This window comes from Melospiza georgiana, chromosome 6, assembly GCF_028018845.1.
Source record: "Melospiza georgiana isolate bMelGeo1 chromosome 6, bMelGeo1.pri, whole genome shotgun sequence".
In the NCBI taxonomy this organism is placed as follows: domain Eukaryota; kingdom Metazoa; phylum Chordata; class Aves; order Passeriformes; family Passerellidae; genus Melospiza; species Melospiza georgiana.
This window is the reverse complement of record NC_080435.1, coordinates 56,880,025-56,904,848: the sequence shown is the minus strand read 5'-3', so window position 1 is coordinate 56,904,848 and position 24,824 is coordinate 56,880,025. Positions and strand designations below refer to the sequence as shown.

The following is a 24,824-nucleotide window of genomic DNA, read 5'->3' as shown; positions in this document are numbered from 1 at the left end:
GCCTTCATTACGCCGTTAATGAGATGTGAAGAGCTTGCTACAGCCAGCACGGTAATGCAAGACCACCAGCTGCTTTGAGTGCAGTTTTCTGATACCTGGAGTCTTGGGTGTGAATTACAGATGACAGGATTTTCTTACTTGGCTCTGTATGTCACTCACAGTGTACTCAGAGTACTGCGTGTGCGTGTCTCACTCCAGAATCTCTGTGCGTGCTTTTTCCTGCAGGATCTTTGCATTTCATTAAGGGATAGGAATGCCATAATTCATTCCATATTCATGCCTTGAGTAACTAGAAAGGTTAAGGGATGAAAACGAATCATAGAGTTTGGCTGGAGGATTTTTAAACAAATTTAGAGAGGGTTTTGGAGGGAGACCTGCAGTTTGTTAGAGCCATCAAGGGGATAAATTTGAGTGAAAGCATAAGCTGGATCATGTGAATTCATTTTTATAGCATTTGTGGCTGTTTTAGGAATTTTCCAGAGGATTGGTTGTCAATACAGATACTCCCTATAGGAAAATTTGTGTCATTTTTGTCAGAAGTCTTGGTCAAAAAGAAGTGCCCCAGAGTAATGGGTGCTGGGGGTCAGGAAAAGATACTGGAAATTTGGGTTCAGGTTCCTGAGCCAAGTGAAGAATACCCATCTGTTAAACCTTACTTGGCTATATTGCCAATATAGCCAACATAGGCTCTTAGCACCCAGCTGACCAGCCTGGCTGTCCTATTATCCCCCTCCTACCCCCAACTGTTTTAGACCAGGTTTCCTTTCCTTTCCTTTCCTTTCCTTTCCTTTCCTTTCCTTTCCTTTCCTTTCCTTTCCTTTCCTTTCCTTTCCTTTCCTTTCCTTTCCTTTCCTTTCCTTTCCTTTCCTTTCCTTTTCCTTTCCTTTCCTTTCCTTTCCTTTCCTTTCCTTTCCTTTCCTTTCCTTTCCTTTCCTTTCCTTTCCTTTCCTTTCCTTTCCTTTCCTTTCCTTTCCTTTCCTTTCCCTTTCCTTTCCTTTCCTTTCCTTTCCTTTCCTTTTCCCCTTTTCCTTTTCCCCCTTTCCTTTTCCCCTTTTCCTTTTCCCCCTTTTCCTTTTCCCCCTTTTCCTTTTCCCCTTTCCTTTCCCCTTTTCCTTTTCCCCTTTTCCTTTCCCCCTTTTCCTTTTCCCCCTTTTCCTTTTCCCCCTTTTCCTTTTCCCCCTTTTCCTTTTCCCCCTTTTCCTTTTCCCCCTTTTCCTTTTCCCCTTTTCCTTTTCCCCCTTTCCTTTTCCCCCTTTTCCTTTTCCCCCTTTTCCTTTTCCCCCTTTTCCTTTTCCCCCTTTTCCTTTTCCCCCTTTTCCTTTTCCCCCTTTTCCTTTTCCCCCTTTTCCTTTTCCCCCTTTTCCTTTTCCCCCTTTTCCTTTTCCCCCTTTTCCTTTTCCCCTTTCCTTTTCCCCCTTTTCCTTTTCCCCCTTTTCCTTTCCCCCCCTTTTCCTTTTCCCCCTTTTCCTTTTCCCCCTTTTCCTTTTCCCCCTTTTCCTTTTCCCCCTTTTCCTTTTCCCCCTTTTTCCCCCTTTTCCTCCTTTTCCTTTTCCCCCTTTTCCTTTTTCCCCTTTTCCTTTTCCTCCTTTTCCTTTTTCCTTCTCTTTATCTCTTTCTTTCCCTCTTTCTCTTTCCTTCTTGCCTTCTTTCTTGCCTTCCTGTTTGTTGGTTTGATAAAATTCTGGTCTGGAATGGAGGATATTAAAATCCTGAAAGATTTTCCAGGCTTGGATTTTTTTTTTTTTTTTTTTTTTTTTTTTTTTGCCTGCTGTGTTGTGACTGCAGTGTCTTTTCTGTCTTGAATTTTCTCTAATAAAAGCATGGTGGAAAATGAGCTTTATTTTCAGTTTGAGCAGCGTAAAAGCCTTGCATTGCTCTTTGATGAGTCCAGCCAGCCTCTCAAGGCCTCATCCTCCCTTGCTTGAGGGAAAAAAGGGCAAAAAGCTGATTTTTCCTCTGGCTGCTTCAGCTGGCTGCTGGCCACGGGCCCTTTGGAGGAGGAGATGGCAGCAGGGCTGTGTCTCTGGCTTGGGGAGGTTGGCTGTGTGGGAAAGGGGCTCTGTGGTGTCATTCTGTGTGGGATAATTGACATGTGTGTGCTGTGGCCCTGATCCTGCTGTAGTGGAGCAAGGAGGAGCAGCCAGCCCCAGCAGGTTTTTTATCCATTGTTTTGTGCTGATGGGAAGTCCAGGTTTGCTGTACCTGCTCTAGGTTTAGGATTAAGGAGCACAGAGCTGGGCAGGCAGGGAGGAGAAGCTCACCTGGGGCTTTGGAAATGGGCTGTACCTAAAAAACAGAGTTGCATTAAGAGTTGTTGCCCAAATACTAAGGGATGGTTGTATTCTGTGGTTGACTTACATGCCTCAGCATTTGGAGGTGCCAGTCTAAGCTTTTCCTTCTCCTGGGGCTTCTTTTCAAGGTTCTCTCATCACTGCACTCCCAGGCACCTGAAAAGATGCTGCTTGTCTGCATGGGAGATACTTTCAGGAGCATTTATAATTTCTCCTGTCTTTCTGGGCGTCAGTTTTCAAGAATTCTGTGGAAGTGTAACCATCTAAAGAATCCCTACCCTGCTCTTAAACCTCGGCTAAAATAGAATCACAGAGTTACAGAATGGTTTGGGTTGGAGAGGACCTTTAAAGTCATCTAGTCCAAGCCCCCTGCAGTGAGCAGGGACATCTTGAACAAGATCAGGTTGCTCAGAGTCCCATCCAACCTGACCTTGGATGTTTCCAGGCACGGGGCATCCACCACCCTTTCCAGGCCAACCTGTTCCAGTGTTTTACCACCCTCAGCCCCATAGACTGCAGACTGAGACAAGACTGGGGAGGTGATGTTTGGTGCTGATGACTCAGACACCTACAGGCACTCAGAAAACCTGGCTAAAACAACTCCCTGCTGATACAAGAAGTATTTGATCCTTTTCTGCACCTGCCCAGAGCTGGAGCCCAGTAATGCTCACAATTATTTTGGTGGGTGGCCCCTTTGCAGAAGAAACAGACATTCCTGCCCTGTCCTTCTGCCAAAAAGGGAGAAAAGTCATCAAAAACCTCAAATGATAACCAAATTTTTTTCTTTAGAGAGCTGTGGAAAGTGAAACGTGTGGAGGCTACAGAAAGGACAGTGAGTTTGCAGGGAAAGCTGGCTGCTGAGGGGGATGTTAGCCAAGCAATTCATCACAGTATCTGAAGTGTCAGGAGTGCAGGCCTGGGTTCAGTTCAGGGAGTCTCCATGGTCCCAGTTGTTATTGAGAATAAAGACTTATTAACCCAGGTCAAGGAGCCCCCAAACGTGGCCTTGGAGGAGGGAAATACAGCACTGGGAGATTTGCAAGGCTTAGCTACTCTGGGTTTAACACTGTGGGTAATAAATCTGTGTGCAGTGCTGTGGTGGATCCTGACCACTTGGGTTTGTCTGAAAAAGCTAAAATAATCCTCCATTTAGTGCTTTATTTTCTCGTGGTACAGGTTCAGCTGGTAAAGGCGCTACCTGGAAACTGAAAATCCACCAAAATAAACCCTTTAAATGGAGTGCTGCTTCTGCAGGGTTTTAATGGTTTTGTGCAGCAGTTGTGTTGTTTTGCTTTTGTTCAGTAGCTTTGAATTTAGTTTGGAAAACTAATTCCTATATCCTCTTAAGGATTAACTTCATCACACCCCTAAACACTTCATCTGTTTTGTTTGTTGCTCTTAAATCTGTGGGACTGTCACAGCAGGCAGGATGCATGGGCTGGACTGTGACTTGTGTAGATGACCCCTGTAATTAGGGATTTCAGCTGTGGCACTGTGGGCTTGGGATGAAAACAGCCCTGAGTTTAGCCTTGTGTAATTGTAGTTTGACATTTTTAGTTTGCTAAATGCTTTCATAACTGAAAGGGATTTATTATCCAATAGGAAGAATATTAATGTTGACACTGTTGGCAATTAAAAACAATCCTGGAAACTGAATTTTACTTCTCCTGATTGCTTTTGAAGTAATTTGTTTTTCAGTGTTACTTTAGGATTGGTTCATTTATTAGGTCTTTTTTCCTTGTGTGACAATGAGATAATTGCTATTTATTTTTTATCCTGCAAGCAATTATAATCAAAGCAGCCAAATATAGAGTCTGCTTTGACCTGGAATCAGAGTGACCTGTCAACAGGGGGCTACTGTAGTCTTCAGCTTTTCCATGTAATTTTATTTCATAGACATTCACCAGAATGCATTCAGCAGGGCTGAAAAAATTATGGGTAGAGTTTTGGGTGTTCATTAATTACAGTGGTGCAGAGCTGAAGAAGTGGGCAGATAAGAGCAACTTTGGGCTGGTTATTAATAGCAAAAATTGTGATCTTTTATCTGGGGTTGGCTGGACTGTGTTGGGCCAATGTCCCAAGCGGTCAGAGGAGGAGATGCTGGCAGGCTGCCAAGGGAGGGGTAGCTGCAAATTAAGGGAAAATTGCAAACAATTGCCTCTGGGGAGTTTCTGCAGCCAAGTTTTGCTGAAAGGAAGCAGAAGATACTTTATTTTTGAATTTAGCAGTTTTAAGGTAAAGCTCAGCTCTCATATTGAAACACACATGAGCACATAAGAATGTAGAAGTTGTTTTCTGTTATGAAATGCCTGGATATCTACAACTGTATAGCAAGAGTAAGGGAATGAATATGAAATAAGAGTGAGTAAATAATGCTGTTAAGTAGTACCTGGAAAGAAATTTGGAGCAAGAAACAGGGCTCTTGAGACAGGTATAAGCACAGAAGCCAGCAGTAAACAGCTGTGCAGGGGGCAGAAGGGTGCCATTTCTCAGCAAATTCACTACCTACATGCCAGGTTTGATTTAGTTATGGTGGGGAAGCCACTGTGTGCTCACAGATGGGAAGGAAGCAAGATGGTGCTTGGTGATCCTTAACTCTAGCATGGGATCAGGGCAAATGGCTGATTTGGGGACTTTTGCTCAATGGTTCTTATTAATTTCCATCTAAAAGTGAAAAATGCAAATCCACACTACCACTGAAGTCAAGTATTGAAATGCAGCAGCATCTTATCAACATGAAATGATGTCACTGGTGGCAGAATTATATTCTGGCAGTGGCTTCCATTAAATAAAACACACTTCAGTGAGAAGTTGCTTTTCCAAGAAGTCTCTTCTCACTTCAACCCAGAGTTTTTTGCTCTTAGTGAGAGCACTCCTTTTGTGTCTCGTGGCTTGGTAGCTGCTGCAGGACTGCCTCAAAGCTCCTGTCCCAAGTTCTTTCCCTGTTTTATGCTACACTGTTTGGATTGGCCCCAGTCTAAGGCAGAGCAGATTTGTTGGGATGTTGTGGGTGCTGTTGGTTGAGGTTAAGAAGTTCCTTGCTCCACTGGCTCATCCCCTCCTATCTGCTGGCGTCAGTGCACGTGTGCTTGCCTCCCTCACCCAGCTCTGTCAAAAATGTCACAGGTTTGTGCAGGTTTTTGAATGGCAGGGTTGTTTTGAGGAATGTGTGTTAGGGAATGACACCTTGGCAGGTGCAGCAGAAGGAAGGGGCACAGGGGTGAGTCAGGGGGGAATGAACCAGCTCCCCCAGTTCAGCTGGGGCTGGAGGAGCATTTCAGAGCATGTCTCTGCAGCAGCAGCAAAGAATGTGTATTTTGGAGGCTGAGAGTGGCATTTGTGCTTGTGCTGAGGTCCCAGGGCTGGAAAAATTTTACAGTCTGTCAGTGACTTGGAATTGGTAATTTCAGGTATGGTCTTGCCCAAGGTCACTTTACATGCAGGGTCTTTTTAGAGAGTGAGGTTGATGCTGGGAAGTTGAGCTCCTGAAATGCAACATTTAGAAATCTGGGAGCAGTGAGGAAGTTTGGTTTAACAAGGTGGGGAGGGAATTCAAAAAGGTATGCTGAATTCTCTCCTGAAAAAGCCTCCTTTTAAATTCAAAGTTTATTGCTTTATCTTGACTTTTAGAAAACCTGCATGAAACTTCCTTGCCTTTGAAAGCTTGATAGAAACTCTTGAAGTACTTTGACTGAAACAGAAAATTTAATAGTGAGGCATTTTGAGCACTGAACGATGTTTGTGGGCAGGTAATTTAAAGAGGTACTAATATGGAACAGTGTTGTACTTGAAAGGCTGCAACTGGTGTACACACTTAAATGGAGGAAATATCACTGGGAGCAATAAAATCTAGGGATGCTTCATACTTCTTTCATTGCAAACAATTTTTATGGTATGGTCTGTGAAGCAGTTGAAATGCAGAGAGCTGGCACATCACTAGATTGATAATTCCTCTTGCTTCTTACAGCTTATTCTCAGTACAGATGTCCCCAATTCTTTCTTTCTATCACATTAAAGTTTCTTGTCTGCTTCAATTTCATGCCTGCCTCAAACGTAGCATTTTTCAAAATTGTCCCTCCAATTTATTTTTTTTTTCCTCTTTAAAAGTTTATATCAGATGAAACCTAACTGCTAGTTTCTATCCCAGGGTTTACACTTAAATTTTTAACAAGCTCGTTTTTAAGATTGGTCTTCCTTGAGAGAGCACTTGGCTGATCCATCAATAATTATGTAGTAATAAAGCAACTGTGTAAAAATGGCACCTTCGTGCTGAACAGATTGGTTTGCAGAGCCACTGACAAAGATGAATGTTTATTACAATTTACTACTTTTGGTTCTGCAGATGCAATAGAGCTATTTTTTCTTTTTGGCTTAAGTGTCACGAAAAGTAATTTCCAATTGTGGAATCTTTATGATAATAAGGATGTATAACTAGGAGAACTCAGACTAACTTTCAAATACCAGCATGAGTTTGCAATACTGGTAATTTAGGAAAAAAAATATAACCAGAACATTTTTTACTTCATTTTGTTGCTGAAATTTTTCTTTAAGAAATCACTTGGATAGAACCCTACAATATCATGCAGTTACTCTTCTGAATTAATTGCTATAATATTAATTGTTGATTCTTCAAAAATTGGCAAGTTTCCTCATTTTCTTTGCTGCATCCAAAGATTTCTAATGTTGATTTTACTACAATGTGAAGGAAAATGTAACATCTAAAATTAACACAAAAGCCTGAAATTGTTGTTCTTGTTTCTTTTTTTTTTTTAAGTGCCAGCGCAATTAAGGCTGTGATTTATATAACTTTTATTGTTCAAATCTGTCCTCTCCTTTTGCGCAAAATGCAGAATAACATATTCTGTAAGTTTTTATGGCCGGGTAGATGTGTCATTTCAGTCAGCCAAGCTGGCTGATTGCAGTGTCACTGCAGTGATGAAGTTGTCTCTTGGTAGCAGCTGAGAAACACCTTGAGCATTAAACTTTAGTGGCTGCAGATGTTGGGATCCGTGCCCCTGGCACAGCCTCTGGGTGTTCCTCTGCTGGATTTCCCGGGTGATGTTGGGGTACCAAGGTCCTGTCAGGGGGGTCACAGCTACAAGCTGCTGTCATTGGCCTGCAAAGGCCAGAATTCCTGGGGTTCCTTCCCTTTGCTGCCTGAAATAGTGACTTGGCCTGGTGTTGGGTCTGTTACTCCTGGTTTGGAGGGAGGGGTGCAGGTTGTCCTGCTCCCAAAAGGCCCTTGAGTGTCAAGGCTGCAGCCTCATCCCCTGGGTCCCTGGTGTGAGCTGTTCCACAGACCAGTTTGCTGCCACAGCCCTCAAGCCCTTGTGGCAACTCGCAGCTACGTCAGCAAACGCTTTCAACCCAGGTCATTCATTTCAGTTGGCAGCTGCTGACAGAAATGTTCCTTTGCTTGGCTTTGTTTTAGCATTTAATGATTTTTATGTTGGTTTTGATGGCGTGAAGGGAATTGCATGGGAGTGTTTTGTCTGGACTTTAGTATTCTCTGCTTTATCTTGCTAGCAAGATTTAAAATCTTACTCCTTCAGGAGACAGGGCTTTTGTCTGTGCATCTTGCAAGCTCTTCCCTCACTGGTCCCTTCTGTCAGCTCATTATCCTGGGCTTATTTCACTGCACGGCTCATGATGCTAAAGTTTGGTGTGGAAAGAATTTGCCTAGTTAAAACTAGCATCAGGAACAATCCATCTCTTCTTACCAAAAGAAGTAATATAAAAATAAATGTCTATTCCATAGAAGAGGATGGTAGATCTGAATTTGAAATCGTGATCTGGCGGTTTTTGTAATGAAATTATAAAATGTTATTCAGAACTTATTTTCAGAAGACAACTGTGGTTTCGTTAATTCAAAATAAACTTTCCTGATTTCAGAGAGATTAGTTATCTGTGGTGCTGAATGTGTTTAAATGAACTCATACAAGAAAAGAGCATCACTCTCTCCCAGTGGGCTGTGGACATGTAGTCATGTTCCTGAAAGTAGGTGCTAAAATGCTGTGTATTATGGAGGACCTGGATTGAGCTCCAGAAAGTATCATTATTCAGTTAATTAAAGAAGAACAACTCTGATACTATGCCATATGCTGTACAGTAAAATGGCTGCATGGCAGAAAGAGCCATGAGTTCTTCCAGACTGAGACATAATTTGTTACTTTCTGCCTCTTCAACACCATGTTAAGTAGAGGCCTAATATATTTAAATAAAGAATTAATTACATGTGGATGTGGGACCTGTCTTTTCCAGTAAGCTCTTTGAAATGCTTACTGAGTTTTTGAGATTTAGTAAAATCTTTCCAAAGTCTTTGCTTTGCTGTACATCTAATCAACGTTTAAGCAGGGTCCTTTGTGTGCCTGTAACCTGGAGAGGATGGCCAGATTGAGGAGAAACTGTAATCAGCAATGCAGAACTTAGCTAAAATGACACATGAAGTATAGCCCTGTTAGTATATAAAGTTTATATACAAGTCAGATGTTGAGATTAATCATAAGGACAGGTTGCACAAGCAGATGGCTGGCCTTCCTGATAGCCATTAGCTTGAAAGGCTGGCTTTGAAACCAGCTCCATGCTTTATAGGTGAATCATGCTGCTGGGAAAAGGTTATTTCTGCAGCTCCACCAAAACCTCCTGTGCACAGAAGTGCCTTTTCCCACTGTTCTTGGAGGATAAGACAAATTATTCTTCGGGAACTTCTCCACAACCTTCTTCTCTTGGAGAGTTGCAGTGTCAGAGGGCACTGCAGCGCTGTGATGGATGGATCTCCAGCATATGGAGTACACATGCTAATTGTGCTCTGCTTGTGGATCACTCTGTCCAAATGCCAAGGCCTCAGAGCTGCTGCAGGCAAAATGTAAAAATCCTTCTCCTCTGTCTGCCATGCACTGGGGAAAAGGCTCATTGCAGTCACTAAAATGTAGGGGAGAGGAGGAGGATGTGAGGGACAGAGCCCATGCCTGTCCTCCTCAGGAGTTCCTGTGGGAGCTGAGCTGTCTGCAGCTGTGCCCAGGTGACCAAGGGACCTTCCTGTGCTCCAGTGGCGCCTGGAGCCATGCTGGCAATGCCTAAACTCTATATTGCAGACATCCTTATATGCTTCATGTATATAGATAATTGCCTGAATGGACACAAAACTGCCTTGGTCCCTGGGGAAGGGCTCCTACAAGAGCTCTGTTTGATAGAGAAGTACTTTATCACCTTCATGTTTCTCAGCCATTAGGCATGGTCAGAGACAAAGAGATAGCACTTCATCTAACAAGAAACAGTGCAACTGCTGTAATTGTTATTTAAAATATGGTCTGTGCTGGCTACAGGTCTCTGCTGCATAATGGCTGATGCTCTCACCACAGATCTGCAATTTTGTAGCTGCCACCTTTTGAGCGTTCAAACCAAGTATCTCCTACTTCCATGTTTGTCAACCCCAGCTGGTGATCCTGATCAGCAAACCAGTCAGGATCTTATGTGTCCTTTCTCTCTGCTCCCTGTCTCTGATGGTCCTGGCAACATGGAACTCTGCCTGGTACCTGCTCTGAGTCCAGCCCCCATCCATCTCAGAGGATTTCCTGCCTTGCTTGTGATAGGGGAGCTTCTGCTCTTGTCTGTGGCTCTATTTAATAATAAGAATATTTTTTTATCTTCTCTTTCTTCTCCCCATCTCTGTAATTCCCTGCTTGCTATTTCTCATTAGCAATGAAGGAAGGAAGAAGCTGGGTAACAAAATGAGAAATTTCTTACCTAATAATTTTCTTTCAGTTAACAGCTTCTCACCATTCAGCCCGCCCGGACGGTGTGGTAAATGGCCAGGCCACAAATTGATTTTTTTCCTCTAAATAAAGACTTGGGTATATAGTTTCATACTCTATGTTTTAATGTTGTCTTAATGCTAATAATTTTCTGCTGAAATATTTCTGTGGTCTGGGTGGCTTCTGGTGGCTGGTGCTGAGCTTGTCACAAGATCTACCATAGATGAGCTCTGAACCTCAAGGGAGGGGGTAGAAATCATCCCATCTTTGCTAAGAGATGGTAAGGGTGACTGGATGCAAGTTATAAGTAGAAAGTTCAACTCATTTCACTTTCTTGCTCAGCTGGGTAAGTTGTCTTGGTAGGCTGTTTTTGACCTGGAGCAGCTCTTTGGTGCAGTTTGTGTTGGAAGAGACCTTAAAGATCATCTAGTTCAACCTCCCTGTCATGGGCTGCCAACCCACTAGATCAGGTTGTGTATGTTCTGTAGTTATATGGCTGTATGCATTTAAATTTTTTTCCTGGTGGAACAGAAATTGATTCAAAATAAATCGAAAAAAAAACCAAACCAAACCAAAACAAACAACTATAATAGTCCAAGCAAAATTCTAGGATTTGCTTTTAAGTTCTCTGTAGTGCAGAGCTCACCATTGTGTTTTATTTTGTAGGGAGGGTTGCAGGAGGAGATTTGGTTCTCACTAACACATCTGCTGGGGTGGCTGAGTGCTGGCCAGCCAAGGGCCCTGGGCTTGCAGCAGAGCATTTAGCGCCCGCAGCAAGACCTGGCGAGTTACAGAAATGATGCTTCAGCACTTAAACACGAAGCCAGCTGTTCCCTTTGAGGCTGGCTCGGGTGTAAAGTGCTCTTGCTGCTTTACATAGTGGTCTGTCAGGATGGGGAGAGCGAGCTGGAGTGGGATGTGAGCCTGGCTGCCTTTGCTGTCGGCTCTCTGGGGTGTTGGGCTGCCCTCGCCTCTGCCAGAGATAGCGCTCTGCCCTGGTGGGGTTTGCAGAGGGGAGCTCACTCACATGCTCATCACTTCTTCTCCTTGGTCTCTCCCTTTTTATAAACTGTTACTCTTGGATCCCCATGCACAGAATTTTTAAAAAATGCAGAAAATACGGGCCAGAAGGCACCAAAAAAAAAAAATGAAGGCTGGGGGAAGGGAAAGGGGAGAAAAGATGCCAAGAACAGCATAAAAGGCAAAGGAGGAAAATACAGCGGGGAGTTGGGGATCGGCTGGAAAAGCACAATAAGCAGGGGAAATCTGTCTTTATAGTTTTCATTTGAAAAAGTTTAAAGTCCATAACTGTTGAGGCAGGAGGGGGTGGATGTATGGATGTAGGCTGAGGTGTGAGTGTCTGGCACTTAGGCCCTAATGCCATGGTCAGTCTTGGCATTGCTGTATGCAGAAATCACAGGCTGGAAAAGACTTGTGTCTGTGCATGGGGGCTCTTCAATGTTCATGGTTTGGCATTGAAAAATGTAATTTCTGGTAGTTAGGTTGTATGTTTCTGTGTGAGTATTGGTCAGTGTGACTATTGGTTATTGGTTCCATCAGCAAAAGATAACTCTTTTGGTGCTGTTCAGAGCAGCTGTTCTCTGAGCCCTCAGTCATGGCAGTGAGATCAGAAGAGGACGACAGGTTGCAACAAGTAGGTTGCATAAACCCTGCTCTTTTTCAATGTTTTCCAAAGGTGTTGGGGGAACGTGAATGTTATTCCAGAAGAAGAACATCTGCTGCTGGTTTTGAGGACAGTGTCAAGATGTTCTTCTGTTCAAAAGCCTAATTTTCAGCTGTATTTATTTTTTGGGAAGTTGAAAGGGTTTTTTTCTTAAGGGCTTTTTATGTTGCTATGTAGTTCAATGAACATGAGCTTACCTTTTCAAAGAAAAGTCTTCAGAATCAGAAGGGTTTTGTTTATTGCTGGACTGGTTTTGTACTACCTGCTTTGAAGAAATACATATTGCAGGGAGGATTTCTGGAAAGAATGGAGAGATTAACTGTTTCTCTGAAGCATTAAGTTTAGGTTAACAAATTTCCATGTCTGTTAGACGAGTGGTATGACCTCTAACTGGATATTAAATATGAGGATGTGGTTTGGTTAGTCCTCCATGGATTATGAAGTGAAACAATAGCATTTGTTTCAGTATAGATGTGCTCTCAGGAAAGCAGCAGGGTTGGTGGTTAGGTGGTGTTTTTTTTTTCAAAATTGAAATTTAATTTATAAAAAATATGTTCACTATGTAATAAAAATTCAGTGAGAATGATTGACTGCAGGAAAAAGCTTTTCTCATAATTTATTCCCATATATCATCAAGCACAGAAATCTGAAATTCCGTTCCTGTGACGGGGTAATGGTTCTGAGACCACCATAGGAAGGTGCTGATGGGGGAAGGCTGTCGGGTGTCACTCAGCTGTGCAGGACAGACAGAGCATCTGCAGCCTGAGTCTCAGTGTGGGGAAATGGAAGCAGGCACTTCATAAACATGGGTTTCTGGTACTGTGCTGCATTAAGGCCCAGTGTTGTAGGAAAATCTTTTGCCTACAGGAGATGAGCCCAATGCAGTGCCCTGGCCCTGGCTGTTACACTGCTTTGCTTTGTGAGAAAGTCCTATTTTGAGTAGACAGCAGTGAAGAAATAGCTGATGAGCTTCTACATCCCAGCTTTTATACAGTCTGACCTTGCACAGCTGCAATAGCAGAATATGTGGAATTTCTTTTTTTTAAATTATGCCTTTTTTTTTAATTGTGCCTTTTCCCTCTTTGCCCTTCATTTGCACCATCTTGGGCTTAGCCTCTACACTTCTCACAGTCCCAGTGTGAGGGGCTGTCCCCTGGGCACCGTGCAGAGGCAGGGCTGTGCCCTGGCATGCTGGCAGCTCGGTGCCGCGCTTCCCTCCAGCCCTGGTCGGCAGCAGTCAATGTTTCTGGGAAGATGGGGCCTCTCTCTGTGTGCTGTGATGTGTTTGCTTTCTCTGAGGAACTAGCAGGCTGGAAACTTGGCTTTGCCTGGAGAGGACCCCTTAACCTTGCCTTGGCAGAAGGAAATAATAAAGTGACAGACTTCATTTATCTTTACGCTGCGTGCGTGGCCTCGTGCGCTCCGTGCACCACCAGACCTAAATCCTGGCACTGTGATTTGGCACTGTGAAGGAGCAGGCTGTGATTTTCAAGGTGGCTCCAGGTACAATGAAGTAAAAAACATTTTCTCTTAAATACAAGCATAAACATTGTGTTTTGTGACCTTATTTCGTCAGCAAGGGCAATTAATTTTGCTCTGCCCTTATGTTTTGTTTTTGTGGAATACTTCTGTAACAGCACACGATTGTGCTGCTGAAGGTGAGCTGGGGGAAGTAGAGGGAGTGCCTGCTGTGGGATGGGAGCATGGCAGGGCGGGCTGGGATTGCACAAAGAGGCTCCTTACCTGGAGCAATGGGGTTGGCAACAGTTAAACCAGCCAGGATTACCTCCCAGCCTGCTCTGGAGGGAGGCTCCTGCCCTGTGTTAGTGAAACTCACAGTGTTCTCTGCTCTTATGGCCCCGCAGACTCTGCTCGTGGCTTGATGTGTGGTGTGTTTGTTTGCACACCCATCTATCCTTGTACTTCATCCTGTGCTGCTGCTGCTGCTGCTGCATTTTCACATCCATTTCTCTTCCTGCCTGGTCCCTGCAGTGCCATCACCACGGCACTGTGTCTGCCTGGTGCTGCTCCCCTCCTGGTTACCCACCCTTAATGCTCCCTTCACCCCCTTTGGTAAATCAGTTATCTCCCCTCCAGATGGGTTTGTGTCCCCTCTGATCAGCCAGTCAGTGATATCCTGGTGTGGTTGTGCAGGGCCTTTTTTGACTCTCAGCCATCCCCTTCCCTTCGCACTCACTGCAGCTCCCCAGAGTGGCACCAGCATCGCTCATCAATTTGAGATGTTAAAGCATTTCTGCCCATTGGGTCTCTCTGATGGTCTGTGGGAGCTTTTTGTGGCTCCCATTGGATTTAATCCCTCCCTGGAGAGCAGCAATCAATCCCAGTGTTTCTGCTGCCCCAGGCTCAGGTTGTTTGGTTTGTTGCATAAGGATTTTTGTTGCTGAAAATGCATCTCCCAACTCTTTTCAGATTTTGTCATGCTCTAGCCCCAAGTATTTCTTGAATACTGGAGGTGCTTAGTGTCTGGTTTTGTGCCAAATAGGTGGAAAGGTTCTTTGTTTAAACTTTTGCTGTGAAACGTTGTGGTGAAGAATGTATTTGCTCCATAGGACCAGAGGACCAAGTGCCTTTCTATTATATCTGCTGTAGAGGATTTCCTGGGAAGTGTTCAGCCTCCATTTCTGTCTGTAAGGAAATCCTCTTATCTGGGCAGAGCAATAAATAGTGCTGCCTCCTGTAATAGAAACAGAAAAACATATTCTTCACGTGGCTGTTTTTAAAAATGTAGGGTTTAAAATATATTGGGTGGAATGATTTTTCTGTAATAAATCCCCATAATAGTGCACTATGTATACATTTAACTGGCTGCACAGAGGTAGGGAGAGGGGCAGAGGGTGTGTTAAAAGATGATTTAGTGTGTATTTAGTAATGACAAGAACAGTAAATAATCCTACAGGTTTACAAACCTAATCCCCAGTGTCTGATTGTAGCCCTCATGTCTGCTGGAATTGGTTGGGAAGATGTTACAAGGCTGTAAAGGGAGGGCTTTGGGGGAGTTTATTTTTAAATTTTTGGGGAGCTGGCTGGATGATTGATGGTTTTAGGTAGTATGAAGTTAGCTGATTCAGTACCTTGATGGAAAGCTCTTGAAGTGCCTGTCCTCCTCCACTTGCTGCAGAGCTGTTGGGTGAGGATGGAGTAGGCTGGTCCTTGCTCTGAGCTCTTCCTGGTGATCCTTTCATTTAACAACTGGATTTGGAGGGAAGGGGAGGAGTGTTGTTGTTCTTAATGCCCAACTCATTTTTTGCCTGTGCCCTGCAGTAAAGTGGTTGTTTTTCTTAACAGAAGAAATCCATGATGTCTCAGAGCTGTGCCACGTGATGCTTCTGCTTTTAAATAAGCTCTTAAGAGGCTGGACCAGATGTTGGCCACATCTGTGTTTTTATTTCGTCGAACATTTCATTTCGACCCTTTTATTAAAAGAGAAAATTATAATTTAGAAATCACTTTGAAAAGTTTAGCAGCTAGGAAGATCTTTCTGGTATATAAAAAAGCGTGGGTTTGCTTTCCATGCCCTGCACTGAGCCATGTAGCATCAAGCACACAGATATTTGTGGCTGGTAGGGTCTACTCCTGTTGGAAATGATTGCCATGGAAATTTTCATGCCAAAATGGATGTGTTTTATTTCGAATTGGCATTCTGTAATGAAACATGTATTTTTTTTTTCTCAGTGAAAGCATTAAACTCAGGATTTTAAGGCACCTTCACTTCTGAAAAACCCATTTAATGAATGCCTATTGCCATTAAAAAAAGGCAGGAAAAAGGAAGATTTGCAGGCAGAGGGATATCCTGCAATTACTCCCTCTGCTGCTGTTACGGGGGTCTAAGAAATGCTTATTATGTGTAACTTGCTTCTGGATTCTTCTCTGCAATTTAACAGTTGGAGAATGAGTTTTCTGTCCCTGTTGCTAATTGATCCAATGAGAAAAACTGGCACCTAATTCAGTAACAAGTTATATTTTAAATGACAAGTGAAATTGTTCATGGTGCCTGAAATTGCATCGTTTTCAGCCTGGCAAGTTAGGGCTGTGTAAGAAAACAGGCACCTACTGTACTGTGACATATTAAATTTTAAACCTCTGATCCAAAAATATAGCAGGGTATAGGAGGAGCAAGGTGTATAATGATGAAAAGCAGTGGCAACTTGATGTCAGTGGGATACTTTAGTGGGATACTACTCTTTTATTGTTTTTAAGATGCTTTGGCAGTTTTTGCTACAAGAAATATTGGGATCAATTTATGTAAAGTTGAACAGTGAGTATGTCCATCATCGCTTCCAAGTTTTGGTTTTGTAACCTGTGATTTTCAGAACTTACTGGTGATTTTCAAGATTGGCTCCATTTTTCTTTGTTGATAATTCCAAGCCTTTTTAGATAGTGGCCAATTTAGTTTACCTGGTGCAATGAATAGTGAAGAAAAATAAATCCTTTATTTATGCAGGTAAACCAAATTGAAAATTTGGGGTTTTTTTGGAGTAAACAAAGGGTAGATAATGCAATGAAGGTGGAGGCCATCCCCCCTTCTGTCCTACAACTTGGTGGTACCCAGAATATGAGGGACCCAGTTGAAGTCCCATTTTTGTATGAGCTCCTTCCAGCCTTGGAGCCAGGTTATCCTGGTCTGGACTCCACTCGCACTCTGTTGTTGAGCTGTTTTATTTTATGTTATGGAGCATTTCTTGGACTCAGGTAGACCAGCTCCTGGGAAGGTTTCTCAGACAGTGGACTACAGTATTTGCTCCTTTGCTTGGTGAAAATTCATCCATTTTGCTCACTGGCAGTTTCTGTCTTGATTCCAGGAGGAGAGTACAGTTCTGTCTTGAAGAATACCCTGCCCTCCCTTGTGTGACTCCTCTCCACGCTTTGAATGATTATTCTTTGCTAAAAAAAAAGTCAGTTTTTTAATTAGTTGCATTAAAAAGGCAGCAAACCATCAGGATGTATTTTGTCACCTTGTTTTTCCTCTCCATCCTCAAGGCAGGGAGTGCTTGGCCATGTCCTGGGTGCATCCCTGCCTGGCTGGGAGCAGGGTGCCTGCATGAGGAGCTGCTGGCACTGGTGCAGAAAGTTCTGCTCTCACTGCACTGTGCAGAGATCAGAGCAGAAGAAAAGCATATGTACTGATCAATTATGGAGCTATAAAATCTTCTGCACTTCCAAAGTATTTTGGGGAAAAAGGGTTGTGAAGTAAATCTGGTGCCTGGGACTAATGCGATTGATTTATAAATGTAACGACAGTGAGAAATGTTCTTTAAAGCTTTTTTGGTCAAATTAGCACCACATTATCTGAGCTGGTAAACTTGATAGTACTTTTATGAGACAATCTCAAGGAAAAAATCAAACCAAAGTGTTACAAAGGGCTGGAGCACCTCCGTTTTGAGGAAGGGCTGAGAAAACTGAAATTGTTGAGCCTGGAGAAGAGAAGGTTTCAGGGGGACCCATCTCCAGCCTTTCAGGACCTTAAAGGTCTACAAAAGAGCTGGAGAGTGACCTTTTAGAAGGGCATGGAGTGACTGGACAATGGGAATGGCTCCAAACTGATAGAAGGTTTAGACTGGATATTAACAAGAAGTTGTTTACTGTGAGGATGGTGAGACACTGGAATGTGGATGCCCCATTCCTGGAAGTGTTCAAAGCCAGGTTGGATGGGGGTTTGAGCAGCCTGCTCTGGTGGAAGGTGTCCCTGCCCATGGCTGGGAGTTGGAATGGGATGATCTTTAGAGTCCCTTCCAACTCAAACCATTCTTGGTTCTGTGTTGTTCCTTGTGATGGGACATTTTTGGGGGCTTAAAGCCCCTTTTGCTTGTGGCTTGGGGTGGAAAGTATAAAACTTTCTGTTGGTTGTTTAAGGTGAATTCTGAAAAGAGATTTGTGAGTGCTCAGTGGCTGATCCCAGGGATGTCTGTTGAGTTGAGCAGCCATACCCTTTGCACCCCCTCAGGAAGCTCAGACTTTATTCCTAACCAGGTGTTTTGGTTGGATTCACAGCCCTGTTATTTCACATGCTTCAGGCTACTGATTTAAACCCGACTTTTGCCAAGCAGATAATTGTTTTATCTTCTGGGAATGCTCTTAATTCCAAGCTTTGCTTGACTTTGACATTTGGTTGCCATGATCTGCCATTGGATCCTGGCATCACCCTCTGCTGGTCCAGCACTGTGCAGGAGCACCAGGCTGGGGAATCAATCCATCAAAGATCTTGGTTTGTGGGGAGGCACATCCCCAGTACTGGGGAGTGGGAACTGTGAACATGCCAAACTGTTTTGGCACCATTTTGGTTTTAATTTGTTATTGTTGATTGTTGGAACTTAATTTGTTTATATTTTTCTGCAAGTGAACTAGTGAGGTCATCTCTTGTTTGATCTTTATTAGATGTAATGGAGATCACCAAGAAGATTGCTTCATTCCCCAGTATAAGTCTTTGTTAAATAATTTGTTTTCTTCTCTACCTGGACTACACTAATAGTGTATTACTATAGTTCTTTAATGTGATGTGGAAAATCAGGTTTTGCAGCTGTATGCTGTTCCAGTCCCAAATTAAGCCTCAGTTCTGTGCTGTTATGCTTTTTAGTGGATGGAATATTTGAAAATTTGTTTTCAGAAGTCTTAATAACTACCAAACTAGCAAAATTGCAGTGAAATTGTAATTATAGAAAGTCAAGAAGAAAGCCGTGGTGTAACTGTCAGCAGTGGTCTATGCTGCTTCCCTGAAAATAGAAAATATTTTCTAAGTCATAATTTACAGATAAATGACTGACCTATATGCTCTAACAGAGAAATTTTTGTTATGATGAAAGAAAAGTGGTCATCTTTTTGAAATGGTTTCCCCAGCTTCCTGCTGAACATTTGTGGCTGTAAATTAAAATGGGTGAAAAAAAGGCGACTGGAAGTCTCTGGCAGATTTTTACTGATGAAGACTGTGCTGGTTCCTGAATTTTAAATTAATCCAATGTGGTGAATTTCTGTGTGTGAAGTTCTGCAGTGAAAATACTCAGCAACACTTTAAACCTCCCAGATGAAGGCAGGAGGATGCAAATCTCTGAAGGACATCCTGAAGTGTTGCATTGCTGCAGAACTCAAGTTGCAATAGGTGTTGGACAAACATATGGGCTGATTAAAATGTGTTTTTTTCTCTAGGTTGCAATAGGTATGGGACATACCAACATATGGGCTGATGAAAATGTGTTCTTTTCTGCAGGTGAGAATACAGGGGATGGAGAATTAGATCTGAGTGGAATCGACGACAATGAAATAGATCGGGTAAGGTGCCCCGCTGTCCCTGGTGTCTCTTATCCTGGTTGTCTGGATAGCTGGGAAACTCAAAATGGTTCTTACCTGGTTTATCCTCTCTGCAACTGCCTCTTCTCTCTGATCTATAGAGAGGTTTGAGCAATTTCAGTGATCTGAAATCTAATGTTCATGCAAACCTGTGAATTTGGTGTTCCTTGCCCAAGTTACATATATATTTATGAGGCTGCTGCTGCTGCTTGCTTTTAACATGCTGGAATAATTATGTTTTAGAATGTCTTTTATTCCAAAGAAGAACTTTAAAAAGTTTGGTGGAGCTCTACATTCATTATTTAATTAAGATAGATTCAACATAGAAGGCTGCCATGGAAACCAAACTGTAAAACCAGTATGTGCAGCTCTTATGTACTTCCAAAGATTTCTGTGATGTTTCCTGGATTTATTTTTATTTGTGTGGCAGCAAAAAATGCCATTTAACATACAGACTGAGTGGGACAGACACATGGCTGTGGAAAGGGGCTTGTTGGAGGCCCCACAGCTGGTCAGCACCTGGACACAGCACAGTCCAGCTCTCTGAGCCTGATGCCCTCTCCAGCTGCCACACTGGTTTACAGTGTCATCTGAACAGATAATGCCAGTGCTAAAAACTCTCTTTGGGGTACAAAATCACTGAGACTGATGAGGTTGCACAGGAATTACTGATCTCCAAAATGCAGCTGTGAGGTGGGATTTGCTAGGCTGGGCATTAGGGTCTCACAGTCTGAGTGAGCAGACATTGAATGGAGGGAGCAGGAAGGCTGAGGTTTTGCAACATAGCCACTCCATAATTAAAACAATCACAGGGGAAGAGCACATTTTCTGCTCTTCCTAGGCTCTGTGATGAGGTCATAACTCTGCTTTTATGACTTCATGTTCATTTCTGTGGCAATAGACTGTAATATTGTAAGTCCAAGATTATGAAATCTCTGAAAGCCTAAGAGGGATGAATAACTGAGCTAGGGAAAAGTGTATTTTACTATTATGGCCCACTTTTAATAGAAGCAGATGAAAGAGTGAAAATATTGGTCTGATAACCCAGGACTTGCACAGCCATTTGCTCTCCTGTTTAGCCCTTGGAGGAAGGACTGCATTAGTTTCATTTGACTGGAATTATTTTTCTGCTGAAATCCTAGATGTACATCTTACTTTGGAGAAAATCTTGAATGCTCAGACCCAAAAGATGGAGAAACCTCAGATTGCTTTTCTTGCACTTAAACAATTTTGCAAGTCTCAGGTGCACTGCTTAAATCTGAAGTGTCTTGTTCATGATGGATTACCTCATTTGTCTTCTCCATTCTGCTGTTCTTCACTCCCAAACACCCTCATCTGTAGAGAACTTCTGTTTCATTGCTAATTGTGCTGAATACTGGGCTAATTTTTACATTTAGGTCATCTACAATTAAGTAATTGCTACCTATCTGTCTATTTATTTCTGTGATTCATCTGAATGGTCCTGGATGTATTTTACAGCTCCATTCCCACTAAAGATGTTACCGAGACTGGGTGGAGTTAACTGCAAAACCTCTACATGTGGTTACTGAGCCCAGCTGTCTGAAATCCACAGGGCTGAAGCTCCAGCAGTCTGAGCTGGTTCCCTTCACACAGATGTGGCCATTGAATTAATAATCTCAGTGTAAAGCTTCACAGAAACCTACCCAGAAGACACATGTTTTTGTTTTGGTCGCACAGGGCAGTGGTTCCCGTCCTGTTTTGAATTACAGACCACCATCAACACACAGAATTACTTGCAGACAACCACGTTGTCATGATAACCTCTTGTATCATCTGAAAGAGATCGTAAACCCAAGATCATTTTTGTTTAATTAACAGACCATGTATAATGAGTCCTGGGTGGTTTTTGGTCACTTCATCATAGTTTGGAAGCCAAGCACTGTTTTTTGAAAACAGGTTGTTGCTTGTGCCAGCTTCAGATGTTACTAGAAATACTCTCTGATTGTCTTATATCACTCATGTTTTCTTTTAATGTATTCTTAAAAATGGGACATGGAGTGATTTTGCCAGTGTTTTTCAGTACAGTTTTTTTCTGTGATTTTCAGTTTGATTTCTGAAAGTAGATAAATTTGTTTTCTTTTTTAGTATATACTTAATGAAGCTGAAGCTCAGATAAAAGCAGAGCTATGGATGAAAGAAAATGCAGATTATTTGAAGGAACAAAAAGGTAAATATGTAGGACTGAAATTTGCCTTTTGGCTGGTGTTGCTGAAATATGCAGTCTTGTGTAATTTTCATGCTGGTTACCCTTTTGTCATCTTTCAGAAAAGGAAGCAAGAATAGCAAAAGAGAAAGAACTTGGGATTTATAAAGAACACAAGGTATTAAATTATGTGTTAATTGTGTCTGTTTGAAAATGTCTTGGAAATATCTGCTGATCAGCTTCATGTAGATGTATGGGCATAATGGTACAGGTCACCACTAAAGGAGCAAAAGCTACAGTGCATCTAGCTGTTACTGAATTGCAAGGCTGTATTTTTTTAGGTGGTGAGTAAAACACTTTCTTGCCCAAACTTTTATTTTAAATTGCTATTATGGGAAAATTCTGTGCATGTCAAAGTCAGAGCTAGCTCTTTGCATTTATGATTGCTCTTCTAATTGCTTGCTTATTAAAATACAGGTTTTAAGACGTCTGATTTTTTTTTTTTAACGTGTGCATGGGGAATTTGTTTGTACTTGCCATAACTTCAGTGGCTTTCCTTGCTCTTACAATAATGATTTCTTTATGAAGAACTGAACAGATCCTTGTTACAGTCACTTGAAGGGGTATTTTGTTCTACCTTTCATAAAGAATGCAACGGTTATGTTAACAAATGGCATATCCTGTCTCCATGTTTAGCAGTTTAAAGCAGCCTAATTGGCCGTATATTCATGATTTACAGCATTACTATTTTGTGTAATTGAGCAAGTGACAACTCCAATCTTCCACATGCAGCTAAAGCCATGTTAGTTTTTAGCTTGTATATCCTCTATCTTTTCCCTGACTAATGTGAAAGGCAGAGTTTCCTGCTTCTCCTAGGTATTTCAACAATAAAAACAAAACCAGACAATGAAACACTGTTTTAGACTTCAGAGTTTCTCATTCATCCTGCATTTATACAGACATGGCAGTCTACCAGCAATTTTCAAAATTGTATAACTCCTTGGCACTGCCAAGTAGCCCAAACACCCACTTTTTTGTTCGGACAACACAGGAGTTTTTCTCTAACCTTTTATTGTTTCTGACAGCTCGAGTAGAACTTGATTAATATGGTGCTTTCCAATTTCAAGGTAGCACTTGACCCATGTAGGTAAACAGAGGGGCTATTATCCATTAAAAAATAAATCTCCTGCAGAGCTTGGTGTTAAAGCCTTCCTTTGAATAGGAAAATGCCAAATGAGAAACAGAGGTTCTGGGTTGTTTTCTTTTTCCTACCTACCCAGGCATGGAAAAGTTGTCTGGTGTCATTCCTGCTTGCCTGGCTCTGCGCAGCATCAGCTGGGAGAGGCAGCTGCAGGTGACAAAGCTCCTGTGCCTGCAGCCTCCTGCTCCCTGTCCCCTGGCATCCCATCCTTGGGAAGCTGCTGCTGCCCCTGCTCTGGGCCCTTGGCAGTGAGGAGGAGGAGGAGGAGTTGGGCAGAGCCTTTCCCACGCTGCCTTCAGATTTGGTGTGAAACACGGCCGCGGTTCCGTGGTGCTGTCAGTGCTCTGGGAGTTGTGACCCAGCTCCACTCTCACTTTAAAGGCAGTTTTAGCAGGGGAGGTTCTTTATTTCTGTGCTGTGAGGTCCCTATTCCTGTAACAGGAGCTCACTCCCCCTTTCTTTTTTATTTTCATACATGAAAAATGGCCCATCCTTCTTCTTCCTCTCTATTAAGTAAAGAATTTCTAATAAACTCTCTGGGCACTTGGCAAAAAAGCAAACATTCATCTCTTGGAGAAAAGAGACCCTTTGATCCCATTGAGTGGCAGGAGATGCTTAGCCTGGGCACATCACCTGCATCCCCCACATCAGCAGCACCTGAGCCAGCACTGCTGCACTCCAGCCTGCCCCTCTGCTTCGTGGAAACTTTGTTTGTACCTACATCACTAATTTTATATTTTAATTAAGCCAAAGAAATCTGCAAAGAAGCGGGAGCCAATTCAAGCCAGCACAGCAGGAGAGGCAATTGAAAAGATGTTAGAACAGAAGAAAATCTCGAGTAAAATTAATTATAATGTGCTAAGGGACCTGAACAGCAAAGGAAGTAACACACCAAAGAAAGAGGATGACAGCACTGATGACAGCACCAACACCAAGAAGCTGTCAAGAAGAAAATCTATTGCCAGTAGGAATATAGCCAACCCTGTAAACAGTGTGGGAAAAAGGTACTGCAATTGTTCATTTATATCTCTGTCTGTGAGACTGTCTATGTATCTTTCTGAGCCAGACAATGTAGGGACTGAAACATTTGTTTGAGGCTAAAATAATGTCGAGGCTCTGTTTTTATTTATTTTGCCTGCACTGTCATGGCAACACCTTATTTATAGTTCACATTTCAGAGCTTTGCTTTGGTGTGGGTTAATCATCCCAAAGCCAAAAAAGCCACAAAATCAATGGAAATTCATAAATGTGAATCTATCAGTCAGGGACACCTTTTCTTCATAAAATCCTGACATTTGCTGTCCTTCCTTTAAGTTGTGTGTGTGAGCTGATGTGACACTAAATGTTCGAAAGCTTTTCCTTTTTGCTTGATTTGAAAACTATAGTTCCCATCTGTTTTGACAGCTAGCTGCTTTGATTAGCTTTTATTTTAGTTTTATTCCAAACTTTTGTTGTTAATTGGTGACACAAATACAAAGCTTTACAGTAAATATGCTTGTCGGTTTTCTGGTCTGCATTTGAAAATGTTTTATAGTGTGATGAAAGCTCCTGTTTTAATGAGAGAAATGCTCAACTTGCTGGGCAGATTTGTAGTGTGCAGTAAAATGTATAAGGAGATTGATGTGTCAAGTCTGCAATATTCAACTATTTTATCTGTCTGGGGTTTATGAAGTCACATTGAATCATCATTTGAATAATTTTGACGTATAGTAATTTCTTACTTAGATGTTATTTATTTCTTTATAGCCTATTTATTTACTGCCAGGATTATAGACCAAATGCCACAAGGAAATCTCAGTATTTAATTTTGAAATATAAAATGTTGTCTCTGCACAGTTGTTCAGATTTAGGCATGTGTTGAAGCTGGGTAAGGGACCTGGGAGGGCAGGAGAGCAGCCACCTACAAGGTGTGAGAAAACATCTGTTTGTGAAAGAGCAGGATACATGGGGTGCCTGAAAACATGATGCTGGGAAGGATACTAAGTGCAAATCTCTCAGAAGCTGAGGAAAATAAGGATGGCAAAACCTAACCCCTTATTTAACTTCATTTAACACTGAGGCCAGAGGCACAGGCTTCAGTTTGGGCTGAGAAGCCAAATGCCAAAGTCACTGGCCCCACTGTCACCAGATACAGGTTTTTACAGTATACCAGACATCTTTTCTTCTTTACTCTGTATTTTTGGCTTCATCCTCATTCAGCTTCTCATTCTCAGTATCAAAAGCTTTCCTTTCCAGCTGTTGAGTCACTGGGGATTTTAGGCTCCCCTGTAAGTTGCACGTAAATTTTACACAGGTAAAGGATGGGGAAGATGCATTGAGGATTAACTGAAGAGCATTTAGCTTATGCTGTATTTGCAGTTAACAGGTATTAATGAGTCATATTTCTGGTATTTCCAGTAAAGTAGGACCAATTCAGTTGTCTGAAATGCAT

General features: G+C 42.4%; 1 protein-coding gene across 1 annotated transcript in view; it reads left to right on the top strand.

The window, feature by feature from the left end:
- Nucleotides 1–24,824, top strand: part of BRF1 (BRF1 RNA polymerase III transcription initiation factor subunit) — a 173,685-nt gene that overhangs the window by 106,483 nt on the left and 42,378 nt on the right. The window contains exons 12-15 of the mRNA XM_058025510.1: nt 18,949–19,010; nt 21,135–21,216; nt 21,315–21,370; nt 23,141–23,397. Coding sequence (XP_057881493.1) covers nt 18,949–19,010; nt 21,135–21,216; nt 21,315–21,370; nt 23,141–23,397 — 457 coding nt within the window. The remainder of the gene's footprint in view (nt 1–18,948; nt 19,011–21,134; nt 21,217–21,314; nt 21,371–23,140; nt 23,398–24,824) is intronic.